Source organism: Aquarana catesbeiana, linkage group LG05 (assembly GCF_042186555.1).
Source record: "Aquarana catesbeiana isolate 2022-GZ linkage group LG05, ASM4218655v1, whole genome shotgun sequence".
Classification (NCBI taxonomy): Eukaryota; Metazoa; Chordata; class Amphibia; order Anura; family Ranidae; genus Aquarana; species Aquarana catesbeiana.
Window position 1 is genome coordinate 601,083,287 of NC_133328.1, and position 16,819 is coordinate 601,100,105.

Here is a 16,819-nt window from a genome sequence, read left to right on the forward strand (position 1 = left end):
TCATTCAGCAGCCAAATCTTTCGGGGCTGAAGTGGTTAAATGATAGAATGCAGTTCAATTTCCAATATTGTGGTATTAGGACTTTAGCTGCTATCAAAAAATAATCAGGCCGTTTTTTGCAATACGGCACTGCGTTATTTTAACTGACAATTGCGCGGTCGTGTAACGCTGTACCCAAATACAATTTTTGTCATTTTTTCCCCCCCAAATAGAGCTTTCTTTTGTTTCTTTTGGTGGTATTTGATCACCTCTGTGGTTTTTTTATTTTTGTGCACTATAAACTAAAAAAGGCCAAATATTTTGAAAAAAAAAATTTTTTTTTTAATTTTCTGCTATAGAACATATTCAGTAAAAAAATGTAAAAAAAAAACAAATTTCTTCATCAATTTAGGTCAATATGTATTCTGCTACATAGTTTTGGTAAAAAAAATCCCAATAAGCGTTTATTGATTGGTTTGCGCAAAAGTTATAGCGTCTACAAACTATGGGATATATTATGGAATTTGTATTTATTTTTATTTTTTACCAGTAATGGCAGCGATCATCGACTCATAGCGGGACGGCAAAATTGCGACAGACAAAATCGGACACTGACACTTTTGACACCTTTGGGGGACCAGTTACCACTAATACAGTGATCAGTGCTAAAAAAAAATGCACTGTCACTGTACTAATGACACTGGCTGTGAAGGGGTTAACATCAGGGACGATCAAAGGGTTAACACTGTGCCTAGCCAGTGTTTGTGTACTGTGTGGTGCTTTTACCAGGGAATTTTGCAGGAATACAGGATCAATGCCTTCCCTACTGACAGAACGGGGATCGGCCTTGTTTACATTGGCAGATCGCCGTTCTGGCTCCATGCCTAATTAATCAGCAGTGCCGGCAGACATCAAGTCTGTGGTACCCGCAAATCAGCTCCCGCTGCGTATACTCTCAGCGGGAGCGGGTCGCCGGTGGAACCAAGAAGTGCAGGATCATGTACTAGGTACATGATCTGGTGCAGCAGAGCTGCCTTGCTGCCGTATATGTAAGTTATATGGTTGGCAAGAGGTTAAAAAATCTATTTAGGTCTGAAGAGTACCTAAACCCCAAAAACATTACATATTTTCTGTAAGCAGACTCCCTGGATAATAAAATAGTGACAGTTCCAATTTTTTTACGTTATACAATATCAATGCAGCGGTTTATGCAAACACATTATCGCAATATATTAACCAATTTTTTGGGATCTTTTGGTAAAATATGAAAGATAAGGTTGCCGCAAGTAAATAGACACCCAACATGTCAAGTCTTCCTATTACGTGTACCCGCGAAACAGCAACAAACTTCTGTACCCTAAATACCTTAGGTGCTTCGGTGTAACTAATCATTTTTTGGTGACAGGCTCTTTTTAATGAGACATCAGGGGTCTAAAAGACCCCTGATGTCTCACCTGTCCTCGATTGAATTCAATGGAGTCACCTCTGTGTTGGTAGCAGGAAGGGAAGATCAGAGAATGGACATTTATTGATCTCTCTACCCTCTACTCGGCAGCATGCGCCATACCAGTACTGGGACCACCAATGAGTGCGCAGATCCCAGGAAACATGGCGGGGGCAGCATGTTGTGGCAGTTCAAAGCTGCCTGCATCAATTCCACCAGAAAACTGACAGTTGGCCTAACAAATGTACACACACTCCCAGCCGCTATAGCAGCTAGAAGTATGTTTAAAAGCTCCTGATCCCAGCTCTATTCTAAAACAGTGCTGGGACTCAAGTGTTTGCCTGAAGATCAACTTCAACTCAATAGGACAGTTTGCATTCAAATAAACAAGTGCAACTTAAAGTGGAGTTCCACCCACTTTTACAACTCTTCAGCATCCCTCACTAAACTGTGCACTGTAAACGAATTGGATATTTTTTTTTTCTCAGCACCTACTGTATATCTGCTGTATTCATTTTTCACTTCCTCCTCCCTGGCCGTGGCCCATCGCATCATTTCCTGTTTGCAATGCCTTCTGGGAAGGGGCGGCAACTTCCTCTGACACTGCCGTTGCTATGGAAACCTGACCTAAAACCTATTACACTGCTGAGCATGTGCGAGATCTGCAAGGATGAGATCCAGGAAGAAATACAGTCTGGCTTCAGATGCCCACACTTAAGATGGCCACGGCCTGCTGTAAGTTTAACAAATAACAAACGACTGCTATAAACTAACAAAACAGACCTTAGTTTACAGATTAACTTTACTAGAATACATTAAGCTTGTGTATTATAGGGGTATTTTTATTTAAAAATTATAATTTCGGCCGGAACACCACTTTAACGAAAAGCAGGTCAAGCTCAGTCATGTGTACTGCTCCATTAAAGTCAATAGGATTTTGCTGACCTGTATTGGACAAACAAATCAAATGCATTTCAAAAGTAGTGTCCATCAACATAAACCCTTAGATAGCTGTGGCTTTGAAGAGCTCCATAATTCACCTGATAGCTGTATTAGACATGTGCAATTCATTTTGGTCCGAATATAAATTCAGACACATTTTTGGATATTTGGAGATTTAGATGTATTTGAATGAAATAGTAACGAATTTTGTTGAAATTAATTTAATTGCATTTCATTATATATATTCGTTTTGCAACGAATTTCAAATTTTTGGAATGATTAGAATTCTGATCAGTCGAAAAATGATCGAAATGTTGTGTCATTACTCTTTTTTTTACACTTTGTTGGTGAATGGATGGGGTACTATGTACCCCATACTCACCCACATTGGGGGGGCAGGATCTGGGGGCCCCTTGTTAAAGCCAACGATAATGGAATGTGGCCTGGTATGGTTCCGGGGGAGGGGGGGGGGCGCTCGCTCGTCACCGCCACCCCCCTTTCCTGGCCTGATGGGGGACCCCAACGCTGTTTTTTTCAAAATTTTCATTGTCGGTATTCTTTTGTTGACATTTGAGCTGTCAGCGGGGACGTCAGCTAAAAATTGAAAAGACATTGGTTGTCAAGGACGCGGCAGGCCAGTTTCCTGGCCCCGCTCCTTAACAACCAGCTATTTTTTCCCACAGATTTCGAATCGGCCGATCATTTTGAGACCGATCCGAATTCGAATCGTTCTAAAAATTTGGAATTCATTCAAAAATTAATAAGTGAAACAAAACTAAAAGAATTCAGAAACTAAATGAAATTAGTAACATAAGGAATCTATCCAAAAAGGAAAAGTTTTTTTGCACATATCTAATCTGTATAAAATGGCCAACAATCTCTTCTACATATTTAGAAACAGTAGAATTTCTCGAACTTGCCTAATCTGAACTGTCTGACCTGACCCAAAAGTCCCATTTTTATTTGTTTTGTATTTTGAAGACTCTACAGTCTACATACCTCTATAGTTTGCTCTAAAACAGAGCTGCCTTTGGTTTATTTTTACCTTTAAAATAATTCAATTTTTTGCAAGAAAAACAAACTCCTGTGTCTTCCACAGCCTGCACTTTTTCACCGTAACATACTGAAAAGGTGACTGCCGCTATTAAAAAAATAATATAACTATAATTCAAAGGTGTCATATTCAAGGTCAGGTGCCATATTGTTCCTGGGGAAAAATATTTTCTATTTTTTTTTTTTTTTTTAAGCTATGGCTTTCCAACACAACACAGTTTTAAAGGATGTGTCTAGCAAAGGCTAGACCTTATGCTACTTCTGATATTTTATCCCATTGAGAAAAGCAACATCCTCTGAATCACAAAGTCCTACTTAAGAAAACAGATGGGGTTTTCGGTCAGGGAAATACCTTTATATTCCATTCACTGGAAAAAAAAGTCAGACTAAATACTGAAGATATTTATATACATGTGACAGAAAAAAACAAAAATACATTTTTCAACTTTTACTGCATGTATATTTTAATAAAAATCAGAACTTTAAACATTGTCCTAATAAAAGTGTATCTAAACCTTACCAAAACTCTATACTACAGTATATTGCAGCTTATAAGTCCTTAGACACGGTAACTGCATAAGGTTTCTTTTGTTTCAGGCTTTTCTTCCATTATTTTCACCTGGTGGTCCTGCCAGTAACAGACTTCCTGTCTGAGGGTGACAGTGCTCACTCCCTGTATACTGTACAGTATTTATGGAGGAACAGCATTGTTTCTCCAGGACAGGGCTCTTCAAATTTTTCGGTATAAGGCGCACATCTCATATTTTACAAAAAAAAAAAAAAATCACAGGCTGATTTTTCTGTAAACAGCATGATATGATTTGGTCCTACAGGTATAGCCTGATGCCGGACAAAAGCAAGGTTTAGAATGCATCTGGTTGCTATTCCCCTGTAAGTCGTTATGCTGGTATCACATCCCCTCCCCACCAGCAAGGGGAAAACCAAGCTACCTTAAGCCTACAGACTTGGATAGCAAGTGCTTGGGGTACTGGGAGATGTGATTATGACTAAGCGAACCTTGATTAGTGAAACGCGTTAATCTTGCCATGCCTACATAGAGGTCTCATGATGTATCTTGATGGAGTTTTATCTTAAATAAAGTAATCATCACTGCTTTATACCTGGGAGTGCGGCTCCGGTGTCGCTCCTCCATTGGCGTGCCCGCGCCCCCTAGTGGTCAAAAGGCGAACCGACGTACAGCTACGTTGGTTCGCCCAGGGGAGCCAACCTGCCGCAGTACAACTGCGGCTGGTTGGGAGGGGATTAAAAATGGGCACAATATGGCTAAGATGGCATGATTTGGACAGGGATTGGATGTGGACCTGAAAGGACAGTTCAGAGTCTAAGGTTACCCCTAGCACCCTGGCATGTGGGGACGGACTGATAGATGTGCCATTGCACGTGGGGGAGGAAATATTAAGAGCTCGGTTTTAGATAGATTCAGTTTGAGGAAGTGGTTTGACATCCAGGCTGATATGTCTGTTAGTAAATCAGTGATGCATGAGGAGACTGATGGGGTGAGCTGAGGAGTAGAGAGATAGATTTGGGTGTCATCAGCATATAAATGGTAGTGGAAGCCATGGGAGGCTATCAGCTGACCCAGAGAGGACGTGTAGATCAAGAATAGTAGAGGTCCAAGGACAGGGAGTCAGAGGTTGATAGATAACAGCTAAACCCTGTCCCCAACTTGGTAGGAAGGTGCAGGTAGGCGTCTGCGGTCAGAATGGAGTCTGTACCTATCATTGGCACGTCGCAAGGACTCTTGGACCTGTACCCAAGTGGAACGAAGACCACGGAGAGGCTCCTCCAATGCAGGAATGCTCTGAGGAACAAATGAGTCAGGCAACATGGATGGTTGGAAACCATAATTCGCCATGAATGGAGACAATTGGGAAGCGGTATTGACAGCACTACTGAGCAAACTCCGCCAAAGGTAAGAGGTCTGACCAGTTGTTATGGTGGTCAGAAATGTAGCAACGTAAAAACTGTTCCAAGGACTGATTGGCTCGTTCTGCTGCCCCATTGGACTGCGGGTGATATGCAGAAGAGAAGGAAAGCTGAATTCCCAACTGTGCTCCAAAGGCTTGCCAGAACCTGGACACAAACTGGCTACCCCTGTCCAAGACTATCATCTTGGGTATCCCATGTAAGCGAAAGCAGGCAAAAATGGAAGCCAGTGCTTTAGATGTGGGCAACTTCTTAAGTGGAATACAATGAGACATTTTTTCAAGAACTGGTCAACAACCATAAGGATAACTGTGTTGCCCTGAGAGTTGGGTAACTCCACAATGAAATCCATAGACAGGTGGTTCCAAGGCCTCTCTCCATTGGGTATGGGTTGTAAGAGACCCACTGGAAGTTGTTGTGGTATCTTACTCTGATAACACATGGAACAAGCAGCTATGAAGGCGGTTACATCAGCACGTAGACTAGGCCACCAGAATTGTTGGGAAATGGCCCAAAAGAGTTGATTCTTCCCTGGGTGGCCATCAGACTTGGGAGAATGGTAAGTCTGGAGCACGGCAGTTTGGGGACTCTCAGGGTCAAATCAGCGGTCACAAGGTTTCACAAGGAGGAGAATGGATCTGAGCGGCAAGAATTTTGTCCCCCAAAGGAGAAGTGAGACTGGTGTGAACCGTAGCCAGAATACGATCGGAAGGAATCACAGAAACCGACTCTATCTTGGAAGTGGAGGAAAACTGTCATGACAATGCATCAGCCCTTACATTCTTAGTACCGGGTAAGAATGAGACTATGTAATTGAAACTTGACAGGAAAAGAGACCATCATGCCTATCTGGGAGAGAGGCATTTAGCCTCAGAAAAGAATGTAAGATTCTCATGGTCAGTCAGAATAAGAAGCGGCACAGTGCTACCTTTGAGGAGATGCCTCTGTCCCCATCTCATAATTGCATTCACGCAGGAGATAATTTCTTGGAAAAGAAGCCACAAGGATGCATAGCGCTCTCAGAGTTAGGACGTTCAGACAGCATGGCACCAACTCCAGTACCAGCAGGAGATGAGGCTTTACGGATGAATCCTCGAGAAAGTGCGTCTGCCCCATACTCCTCCATGGCTTTGTCCTCCGAGACAGACAAAGGATAGACCTGACCACGAGGGGTATTGCACCAGGTTGAAGGTCAATTGCACAATCATACGACCGGTGCGGAGGCAAACTACCGGCTTGACCTTTGTCAAAGACTTTGCAAAATTTGCAGTACTCCTCCGGCAGGGCGGAGAGTGAAGGGTGCACAAGACCTTAGCTAGATAACATGTCTCTCTGCATTGTGGCAACCAGGATAGAACCTCAGCACAAAGCCAATCAAAAGAGGGGTTGTGCTTCTGTAACCAAGGATAACCAATAACCACCAGAAAATGAGGTGAGGAAATTACTTGGAATTGGATTATCTCCTGGTGAAGAGCCCCTATGGCCATGGTCAACGGAACAGTCTCATGAGTCACATGGGCAGGCTGTAGAGGTTTCCCATCAATAGCCTCAATGGCAAGTGGAGTGGCATGAAGCTGCAGCGGAATCGAGTGCTTAGACACAAAGGTACAATCTATGAACAGGCCTGCAGCCCCAGAGTCGATTAGAGCCTGTATCTCAATGAACGACTCAGACCAAGAAAGGGTATCCCGAACCAGGGGCTTATCCTTCTGGATAACTGGGGACGTAACAACGGCACCTAAGGCCTGTCCCCTACATTACCTCAGGTGCAAGCATTTCCTGGAGGAAACACTGGGTAGGACAAGACTTCAAAAAGTGACCTGCCTGGCCACAATAAAGGCAAAATCTCTCCCTCCTCTTAAAGGCCCTCTCATCTGCAGAGACGTGTGAAGCTCAACTGCATGGGTTCTACCTCACTGGCAGACTCGGTACTAGGAGGTATGGGAGGTGAGGGAGGCAAGGTAGGGACTACAATGCTCGGAGCCTAACGTACAGGAGGCTTCCGCAAGCGCTCCTTAAAGGAAGGTCTCTCTCGGAGTCTGGAGTCAATAAGAATGGCAAACGTGATCAACTTCTCCAGATCAGTGGGTATGTCTCGGGCTGCTATCTCATCTTTGATGTTATCCGAGAGACCATGGGGCCTCATTGTTCCAAGCAACCTCTGCTGCCAGAGTACGTAAGTCAATAGCGTAATCGGCAACAGTTCTCGTACCCTGTTTGATGGACATAAGTGGAGCATGCAGGAACATCAAATACCCTTTTAAAGGAAGCCACAAACTCTGGGTAACTCAGGAGGATAGGTTTTTGCGTCTCCCATAGAGGGTTTGCCCAGGCCAAGGCTCTCTCAGAAAGCAAAGATATCACGAAGCCTACTTTGCTTCTGTCCGTGGGAAATGCCTGGGGCAGCATCTCAAAGTATAACACAGGTTGTCCTGGAGCTTCCACAGTTAGAGATTCCAGGTAAGCAGTGCGATTCAGGAGCATCTGTAATGCTATGGCAAACTGATCCATGCGGTGATCCTGCTCACCCAAACTGGAAAAAATATTACCAACAAGTGGATTGCCTGCAACTTCTGAAATCATGGCCTTTGCCTACTGTCAGGAACCATGAATCAGACTGAAACAGAAGTGCAGTAAAAATCACACTATTTCATTAAATGGCAGAATGGTATAAACAGAGCAAACGTAGTCAAAACATAGCCAGAGTTCAGTAACCAGGACGGGTAGTCAGAACAAACAGGGGTCCAGAGAAACAGGGGTCCAGAGATCAGCGTAGTTGGGTGCAGCAAACAGGATCAGGAACCAGAAGGGAAGCAAAAGTCTATTACAGGAAAACACAGCAGAGAGAGTCCGGATATGTTAACCAAGGCAAAGGCACAGACGATCTGATCCAGGGAGTTTATATAACCAGCAGCTCTAGCTGATGAGCAGGAAATGAAGACCAGGTTAGTCACTGTGGAATGAAGAGTCTTTGGCAATTAACCGACAGCTGAGCACAGAGCTCTGAGAAGGAAGGGCTGAGCCCAGCCCTGACAGTGCTGAATTGTGAAAGGTTAACTGAATTTGATTGCATTTGTTCAAAAAACCCATCTTGCCAATCAATAATCAACCAGTTTACCCTTTTCATGTCTCTTGTCTCCCTTAGACCAACTGAGTATAGAGTGTTAAGGAGTTTGTATTTGTTCATCCCGCTATAAAGAAAAAAAAAAACCTGGTGTGTCAGTAGAACATCAAAACCTGTCTTTACCAGTAACCCCTGCAGGGGTAGCGCTACACAGAGAAGGAACTTCAGTAAAGCAAGTCAACTCCAAATAAGTTTGAGCCATTGATGAAGGTCGAACAAAAACAAATTCAGTCTGCACCTGTCCTTCCTTACATCAAGGTCCCCATCAGAGTCCCTCTTACCTCTGTAAGGTGGAGGAAGTCCACCAGAAGGAGTTGACTTCTATCTTAAAGTGGATTTGAACTCAAAAAGTGGAGATTTGCTATGTTAAAATGAACATCTACAAACATTACTTGTGCCTAAGCAGTATTCTGAAACATCTACCTTTGTGCTGAACACTTCCTAAAAAATAGCAAAGCCCATCCTGGTATGGGGTGTGCCTACCGCCTCATATCTGTATGTCAGCAATGTGAGATATAAGGCCCTGCTGTCTCTGTCTGACTGTCACGAGGATCCTTCTTGAAAAAGTATATACCATGAAACGCGTCGAGCCAGTGATGTCAGCACATCTGGCCAGAACTGGAAGTAGTGATTTTGCCACCGTTGTTTTTATTGAGCGCATTATCTGTAATTTGTTCCTATGTAAACATAGTTTTAAATAAAGCGGTTGATTCTGAATTATATTACATTATGGGGCAGTTTATTTTGTAATGTATCTTAGGGGTATATGAGGTGGCCCAAGTAGGGAGAGAATGGTGACCAAGAGTGATGATATGCTACATATGTATATATTATGGGTCTCTCTTTTTGGTGAGATTCCATCGCATGTGGGTGTGACACATGACACACCAGTGGTAGGATTGACAGGAAGATTGGGTGCACACATGGTTTATTTAAGGATACTTGGGTGTTGCACTCTCATATTTAATTTCACTTTTTGTTTGATTGTTTTGAAATACTACACTATGATTGTTCTTTTTGTTTTTTTATATATTGATGAGAGAAAATAAAAAGCAAAAGAACATCGGATGTATAGAATGAGAAGAGGAAGAGGGACACCTGGTGGCCATAAATGCATTTAATCACATGCCTGATATAACCCATTTATTTATGAGGGTCTGATCATCTAGTGAGCATTTATTCCTTCTGAATATTACACGGAGGATACATTGAAGATTTTATAACTTTCACTACGTTTAAATGGACACCTTAAATTGTCGAAGGACACTGGTTGTGTGGGGAGCTAGTAGGTTATAACTCAAAGCGTTGGGAATATATAATTTGTGATTTTGGAAATTTTTGGAGGGAGATAGGGTGATTCCAGCTGCGGGAATGATTTGGTATGGTTTGATATTGTCTTATGAGCTGGTTCTTTATTTATAAATCACCCATTCACAACTACACAAGACACCCCCCCTTTCTATTTTCCCAATATATCTTTCTTTTTTGCTCCACTCACTTTTTTACTTTTATCTCCTAGTCTTATAGAGAAAAAAAGAGCCTATTTCTATTCTATATTTATAGTTCTCATTACATTTCACGGTATATATATCAAAAATTTGGGAAGGAACCAAGGAGCCCATGTAGAAAAAGCTGAATCTGCAAAGCTTGCTTTGAAAGGCATGACTATGCTTTTCATTAATATAATTTCATGCATTCTTGGAATATCTAGTTACAGATCTATGTTTTATATAATCTATGAGTATTCTGTTTCAGATTTGTAAATGTATGTGATATATATTTATTATTGTCCTTCTGGATTTCCCATCTGTAATAAAGGACCCAAGGCATTAGCCCCTTTATCAAACTGCCAATGTTATGTGTTTCCTAGCCCTGGTCAGTACAATTTAAATAAACTATAGAGGTTGATTTACTAAAACTGGAGAGTGCAAAATCTGATGCAACTTTGCATAGAAATCAATCAGCTTCCAGGGTTTTTGTCAAAACTTAAAGTTATTGTAAAGTCTCTGGGTTTTTTTTAGTTAAAAATAACAAACATGTCATACTTACCTGTTCTGTGTAGTGGATTTGCAGAGAGCAGCCCAGATCCTCTTCTTCTCTGGTCCCTCTTTGGTGCTCCTGGCCCCTCCCTCCTGTTGAGTTCCCCCACAGCAAGCAGCTTGCTATGGGGGCACCTGAGCTGAGCCGCAGCTTCCTCCGTCCATTCAGACACAGAGCTGTGACCTGGTCCCACCTCCTTTTTCTCCTCAATGGCTGGCTGACTTTGATTGACAGCAGCGGGAGCCAGTGGTGTCGCACTACTATCTCAGCCAATGAGGAGGGGAGTCCCGGGCAACCGAGATACTCCTCCAACATCGCTGGATCTAGATGGACCTCAGGTAAGCATTAGGGGGGCTGAAGGGGGGGAGGGGGGCTGCTGGACACAGAAGGCTTTTTATCTTAAAGCATAGAAAGCATTAAGATAAAAAACCTTCTGCCTTTACAATCACTTTAATTGAACAAGCGGAAGCTAGAAGCTGGTTGGCTACCCTGCACAGCTGCACCAGATTTTGCACTTTCCAGTTTTAGTAAATCTACCCCACAGCATCTATGAAGTAGAGTTTGGGAACAGCAAGACAGGATAACCAATCAGTTGGGATTTTTGGCATCAACACAAATCAAAAAGTCTTCCAGTAAAATACAGCATTGTCTTCTTAAAGCAGTAAGCAATCATATGTTACTTATCTTCATCATTCTAGAGGAGCTATTCTCAACCTTACTATCCCAGAGGAACTCCTAAAATAATTTTCCAGCCACTGGGAACCCATACTAAAACCATTTCATCGGGGGGTCAACAGGAAAGATGCCCCTTGGTGGACACTGGAAAGAATGCCCCCTTTACTGTAGTAGTCATGATGCCAGCCTTACAGACAGATAAATAGTGTCATGCTACGGAATTTTTCAAGTGGTGTTGGCCCTTGAACTATGCAGAAACCATGAAATAGGCGATTAGCTCAAAGAACCTCTAACAACCTCTAGAGGAACCATAGGGTTCCATAGGACCCTGGTTGACAATGGCTGTTCCGGAGCTCGAAATAAAAAAAACAAGCTAACTTTCCTTTAAGTGGAACTAAAGAACTGTATCTTTTTTAATGCAAAAACTCTGAAATTGCAAGTTCACAAAAGTGCATGTACTTGCAAATCTGTGTTATTATTTGCATTACTCATATTTGCTATTATCCATATGCCATCTTGCATAGTCTGTTCTTTGGCATTAGTGATGGGAGGTAATAAACAGGTGCTACCATCTGCAGGAGTGATGTAATCATTCTCTCACAGGTAGTTCCACAGGTAGGAACTATTTTCAATTATTTATTATTTATTTATTTATTATTTATTATTATTTAATAAAGTTGACTATGCAGTCAAGAGGTGCCAATAAGCTAACCAACACTGTGCAGCTTAGAAAATGTTACTTAGTTTAAATACCATACCTATAGGCCATCAGCAGCACTCCCAAAGCCTGACCAAAAAAACTCCTTTTCCAAGCGATGAGCCCCTCCCCATAGTGGCAGTGGCTATATTCAGTGCTGCTGCTACAAAAAGAGGAAGCTGCTCATACATGGGTTTTGAATGAGGTTAAGGCCTCACTTCTCTGATTCTGGGTGCAAGCTTCAAACGTACTGTACGTTGCCTCCTTGCAGCTAGGCAGGATGGGGCTAAAATAAAATAGGTGTTTGTATGGCCTACTGGTATGGCATTTGAATTAAGCAAAAATTTCACTGCATAGCCTGTTTTATTCCACAAGTGAACTCAGCCTTTAAATAATGCTGCTGTCAACACATGAGAAGTGAGAACACAGAGGAATGATGTCTCAAAAACCCTTTATCCTGCAAGATACTTTACCTTACCTTTTAATTATAAAAATGGTGATTGGATAAATTTGAACACTCTATATAGATGGTCCGGCCCCAATTACATATTGAAATTGGTTGGTTAGAACAACTACATGATATATGCTTACATGCTATTAGTATTTTCTATTTCCTTTATCTAATTGTTGGTCAGTAAAACCTTACATAAATTCTTGACATTCTATGCAGAAAGTGAAAATTGAGTACTGTCCGTAATACTTTTTTTATTTGCACTAACATACAATTTTTCAGGACAAGCTTTCGGGGTATGTCCCCTTCTTCAAGGTCCAAGCAGTACTGATTCACAAATTTTTTAGCAGAATGTAAAAAAAACCTCCGAGGGAAAGGAGAGAGAGAAAAAAAAGAGAAAAACAAACACATACAAATCAATGGTAATAAAGATAGCAGCAGAAATAGTAAGATAGGACAGAGGGAGAGCTATAGAATGGAGGGGGTGGGTGATAGTCAGAGGGGGTCGTAAAACTTTAGTATAATGAGTAAGGAAACCAATATCTAAATTCAGGCCATTATTTTTTGTGTCAAAAAGAATTATCAATTTTTTTTTCAAACGTTTTCCTTTCCTGGATAGTTCTGAAATGCCCTATAAGAACTAAAACATTGAGGTCTTCTATAGTGTGGTCCGGTTGTGAGAAGTGATGTCCCACAGGTGTGCATAAACTGTCTTCTTTATGTTCCCTGATGGTATGTCTGCTTGGACCTTGAAGAAGGGGACATACCCCGAAAGCTTGTCCTGAAAAATTGTATGTTAGTGCAAATAAAAAAAGTATCACGGACAGTACTCAATTTTCTCTGTCACAATTGCACTAATACGGCTACAATCACATCAAGTATGCAGAAAGTAAAACACAAATGAATCACTGTATAATTTACCTGTTATATCGTGCTCCTTAAAAGAAGGATGATAGAGTTGATACTGGTTTGGACAATGCTTCTTCAACCACTTACACACATCGTGCTGCGTCCAAAATGCTACGGGTTTGGTTGCTTTAAGTATAGTGGGCTAAAAAAAGAAAAAAAAACAAACATATATTTGTTACAATTTTTCATAGAACACTGTTTAAAAAATAAATAAAAAAACAACGACAAAAAAACTTCAAAGAGGAGTTCCAGGTATGGCATTTTACATATGGTTACACTTCAGTGATCTCCACTAGCTTTTGGGTCTTGTGCCGAGCGGCTGCCCTACTGCATTCAGAATGTTTTTCCAAATGAATGCAAGGCATTCTCTGATTGGACACAGTGGAGAGGTGGGGTGGTGATGTCATGCTCTCCATCTCATCTAATCAGAGAACACTGTGCATTCATTGAGAAAACACCTCCCATGTTTAGAATGCAGCAGGGCAGCCGCTCGGCTCAAGATCCAGAACCTAGTGGAGTGATTTCCAGCTTCAAGAGAGATCCCATAGGTATGGTATATGCATGGCTACATTGGTCCAAGCTGCAAGCCATGCTGCATTGCCTGGAACTATTCTTTAAAGAGCTAGAAAACACTCTCTAATGATAACAGCATGATTCATAATAGATGACTCCTAAATCCATCTTGGTGTCTAGTTTCCTCTGCCCTGTGTGCTTTTTGAATAATGAACCCAGTGGACCTTGCTTTGAAGAATTGTTGGTAAGCAAAATGGAGTGTTGAAGAGTTTTTAGAGAATCAAGATGAAGAAGAAAAAGTATTGAGGAGGGCAGAATATGGCAAATGTGTGGGAAACAAAGTTGTATGGGCTTCAACCTGTGGGAAAAGTGTTTTGCGTATCTGTACTACTGGACAGCAACTGTTACCTAGTTTTAATGGATTAAAGGCTAGGTTCACCATTATTATTATTATTATACAGGATTTATACAATGCCAACATTTTGTGCAGCGCTTTACAACATGAAGGCAGACAGTACGGTTACAATACAAATCAATACAGGAGGGATCAGATTGTAATCAAATGCACTTTGCAGTCAAGGGACTGTAATTTGGAGCTTTTAAAAAAATATTTAATCTCCTTTACTGAGTTTTCAAATATGACAAAACACATGAACAAAAGGCGTAACATACCCATGAAGTACAAGCATAACAGAGGAGCGCTAATATGTAGGTAGTGTGTAGTCAGGTGCTAATTAGGGTATTAGGAGATAAAGCTTAGTTGTTTAGGATCTGTTGTAGCCAATGGAGCTTGAGGATTGCCATTTACCTACTCTGGTTCTGCAGCTGCAGGCTTGCCTGTCTCAGTCCTGTCTTTCCAGAAGTCTCTGGAACATAGCAGGTGGAGAGGCTAGAGTCTGAGCAGGCCCTGGATACAGACCCAGCTAATCCCTGGTTGGAAAAATGGCCAGCAGGGGGCTGAGAGTTGTATATAAGGGCTAGAACAGAGAGTAGAAGGGTCCTTTGCCTGCTGGAGAGTGACCCAGCTTGGAAATGTTGTTAAACCTTCCAAGGCTTAGGAGAAGCTTTATGAAGTTCTGGATGATTCTAGCTTACTCAAGGAGCTGAAGGATCGCCCCAAGGTCGCAGGAACACCAAAGGCAACACCCAAAAAGGACCCTCCTGGGAGACTTTGTGCCAGTGCTAGCCGAAGCTGGAGGAAAGCCTTCAGATTGCCTAGATCACAGTCAATAGGCCTTATGCCATGTACACACGACTGGACTTTCCGGCAGAAAAGGTCCGACTGAATCATTCCGTTGGACATTCCGATCGTGTGTGGGCTTCATCTGACTTTTTATTTCTAAAATTCTGACGGACCTAGAAATAGAACATATTTCAAATCTTTCCGACGGACTCAATTCCTATCGGGAAAACCATTTGTCTGTATGCTATTCCGACGGACCAAAAACGACGCAAGGGCAGCTATTGGCTACTGGCTATTGAACTTTGTTTTTCTAGTCCTGTCATACATCACCGCATTCTAAATGAACGGACTTTGGTGTGATCGTGTGTAGGCAAGTTCGTTTCAGTGGAACTCCGTCTGAACACCGTCAGAAAGACCGTCGGAGTCTATTCTGACCGAGAGTCCGGTCGTGTGTACGCAGCATTAGAGAATTCTCAGGAGAGAGACTTTTGCCTTTACACCCCTTTTGCTAGAGGGACTGTTCCAGACCTGCTGCCAGGGCTGTACCCTCAGAGGAAGCTCCCATGTGCTGAGCTATTGCTACTGTCTGTACAGAAGATTATACTCCCTATCCCAGTTCTACAGTCCGTATGAGATGGGAAAGCAAACCTCATTCCAATTAAAACTTGGAGATTAATGTGAATTCCATATGTGAGACTATCACAGCTTACCCACAGCCTGGCTAAAAAAACTATTACTGGGAGAGATATGTGTCGTCTTGCTTGTGATGTAGGACACCCCTTACATTGGGCATTCTCTAAGCATCATAGGAATAAGCACTCTCCAATTTTCAAGCTTTACGTACATGCAATGCACCTTCCCTTCTCTGTGACAAGACAAGCATTGGCATGCATGGATCTTAAAAGAAGGAGAGCGCCCAATTCAGTGCTGCTGGAAGCCCGCCCAATGTACAGGGCATTCCAGATCCTAGGCAGGAAAACACAGATCTCTCTCATTAATGTTTTTTTATCTAGGCAGTGGGAAAGTTGCGATGGCCCTACAGGTAGGGCACCTAAATTAAACTCTAAATTGTAAATTTTATTAGAAAGATATATTTAGCCTTTAAAACTGATCATCAGGCAAGCAGCGAAAGACAGATGAAATACATATATGGGAGCTGTTTTTTCTTGTCTTAAGACTTTGATTTATGGGAGTTTTCCTGTCAGGTTTCACGATTGGTACATAATTGTTCTACACCTAAGGTATTATTCAACTTTAACCGCTTGTCGACTGTATAACTTGCATACCATACCACGTACCTAGTATGTGATCTGACACTTCCAGGTAGGGGGCACATGCATGAACCGGCCGTGATTAAACATCGAAGATGATGTGGATCACTGGGTGCCGACCAATGGATTACCGCCAGCACCCTGGAATCATCAATAATTCACACAGGACAGAGCCCTGCCTGTGTAAACAAGGCAGAGCCCTGTCCTGTCAGTGGGGAAGTAATAGATTTTCTTCACCTGCTAAGCTGGGAAGAAAATCTATTAGTTCCCCTAGTAAAAGCACAACACAAAGAACACAAACATTGGTTAGGCACATATTTAACCCTTTGATTGCCCTTGATGTTTAACCCCTTCCAAACCAGTGTCATTAGAACAGTGGCAGTGCATATTGTTTTAGCATTGATCACTGTATTAGTGTCATTGGTTCCAAAAAGTGTCAAAATTGTCAGTTAACGTCCACATTTCCGTTGCGCTATAAGTCGTTGATTGCCGCCATTACTAGTAAAAATAAGTTAATAAAAATTCCAATATATATACACCAAAGATTGTAGACACTGTAACTTTTGACCAAACCAATCAACATGCACTTAA

At 42.0% G+C, this 16,819-nt stretch overlaps 1 protein-coding gene across 2 annotated transcripts in view; it reads right to left on the reverse strand.

Annotated features, from left to right (window-relative positions):
• SAMD12 (sterile alpha motif domain containing 12) overlaps window positions 1–16,819 on the reverse strand; it is a 909,099-nt gene that overhangs the window by 598,536 nt on the left and 293,744 nt on the right. For both annotated transcript variants that reach the window (XM_073632177.1, XM_073632176.1), the window contains exon 3: window positions 13,274–13,403. In XM_073632177.1, coding sequence (XP_073488278.1) covers window positions 13,274–13,403 — 130 coding nt within the window. The remainder of the gene's footprint in view (window positions 1–13,273; window positions 13,404–16,819) is intronic.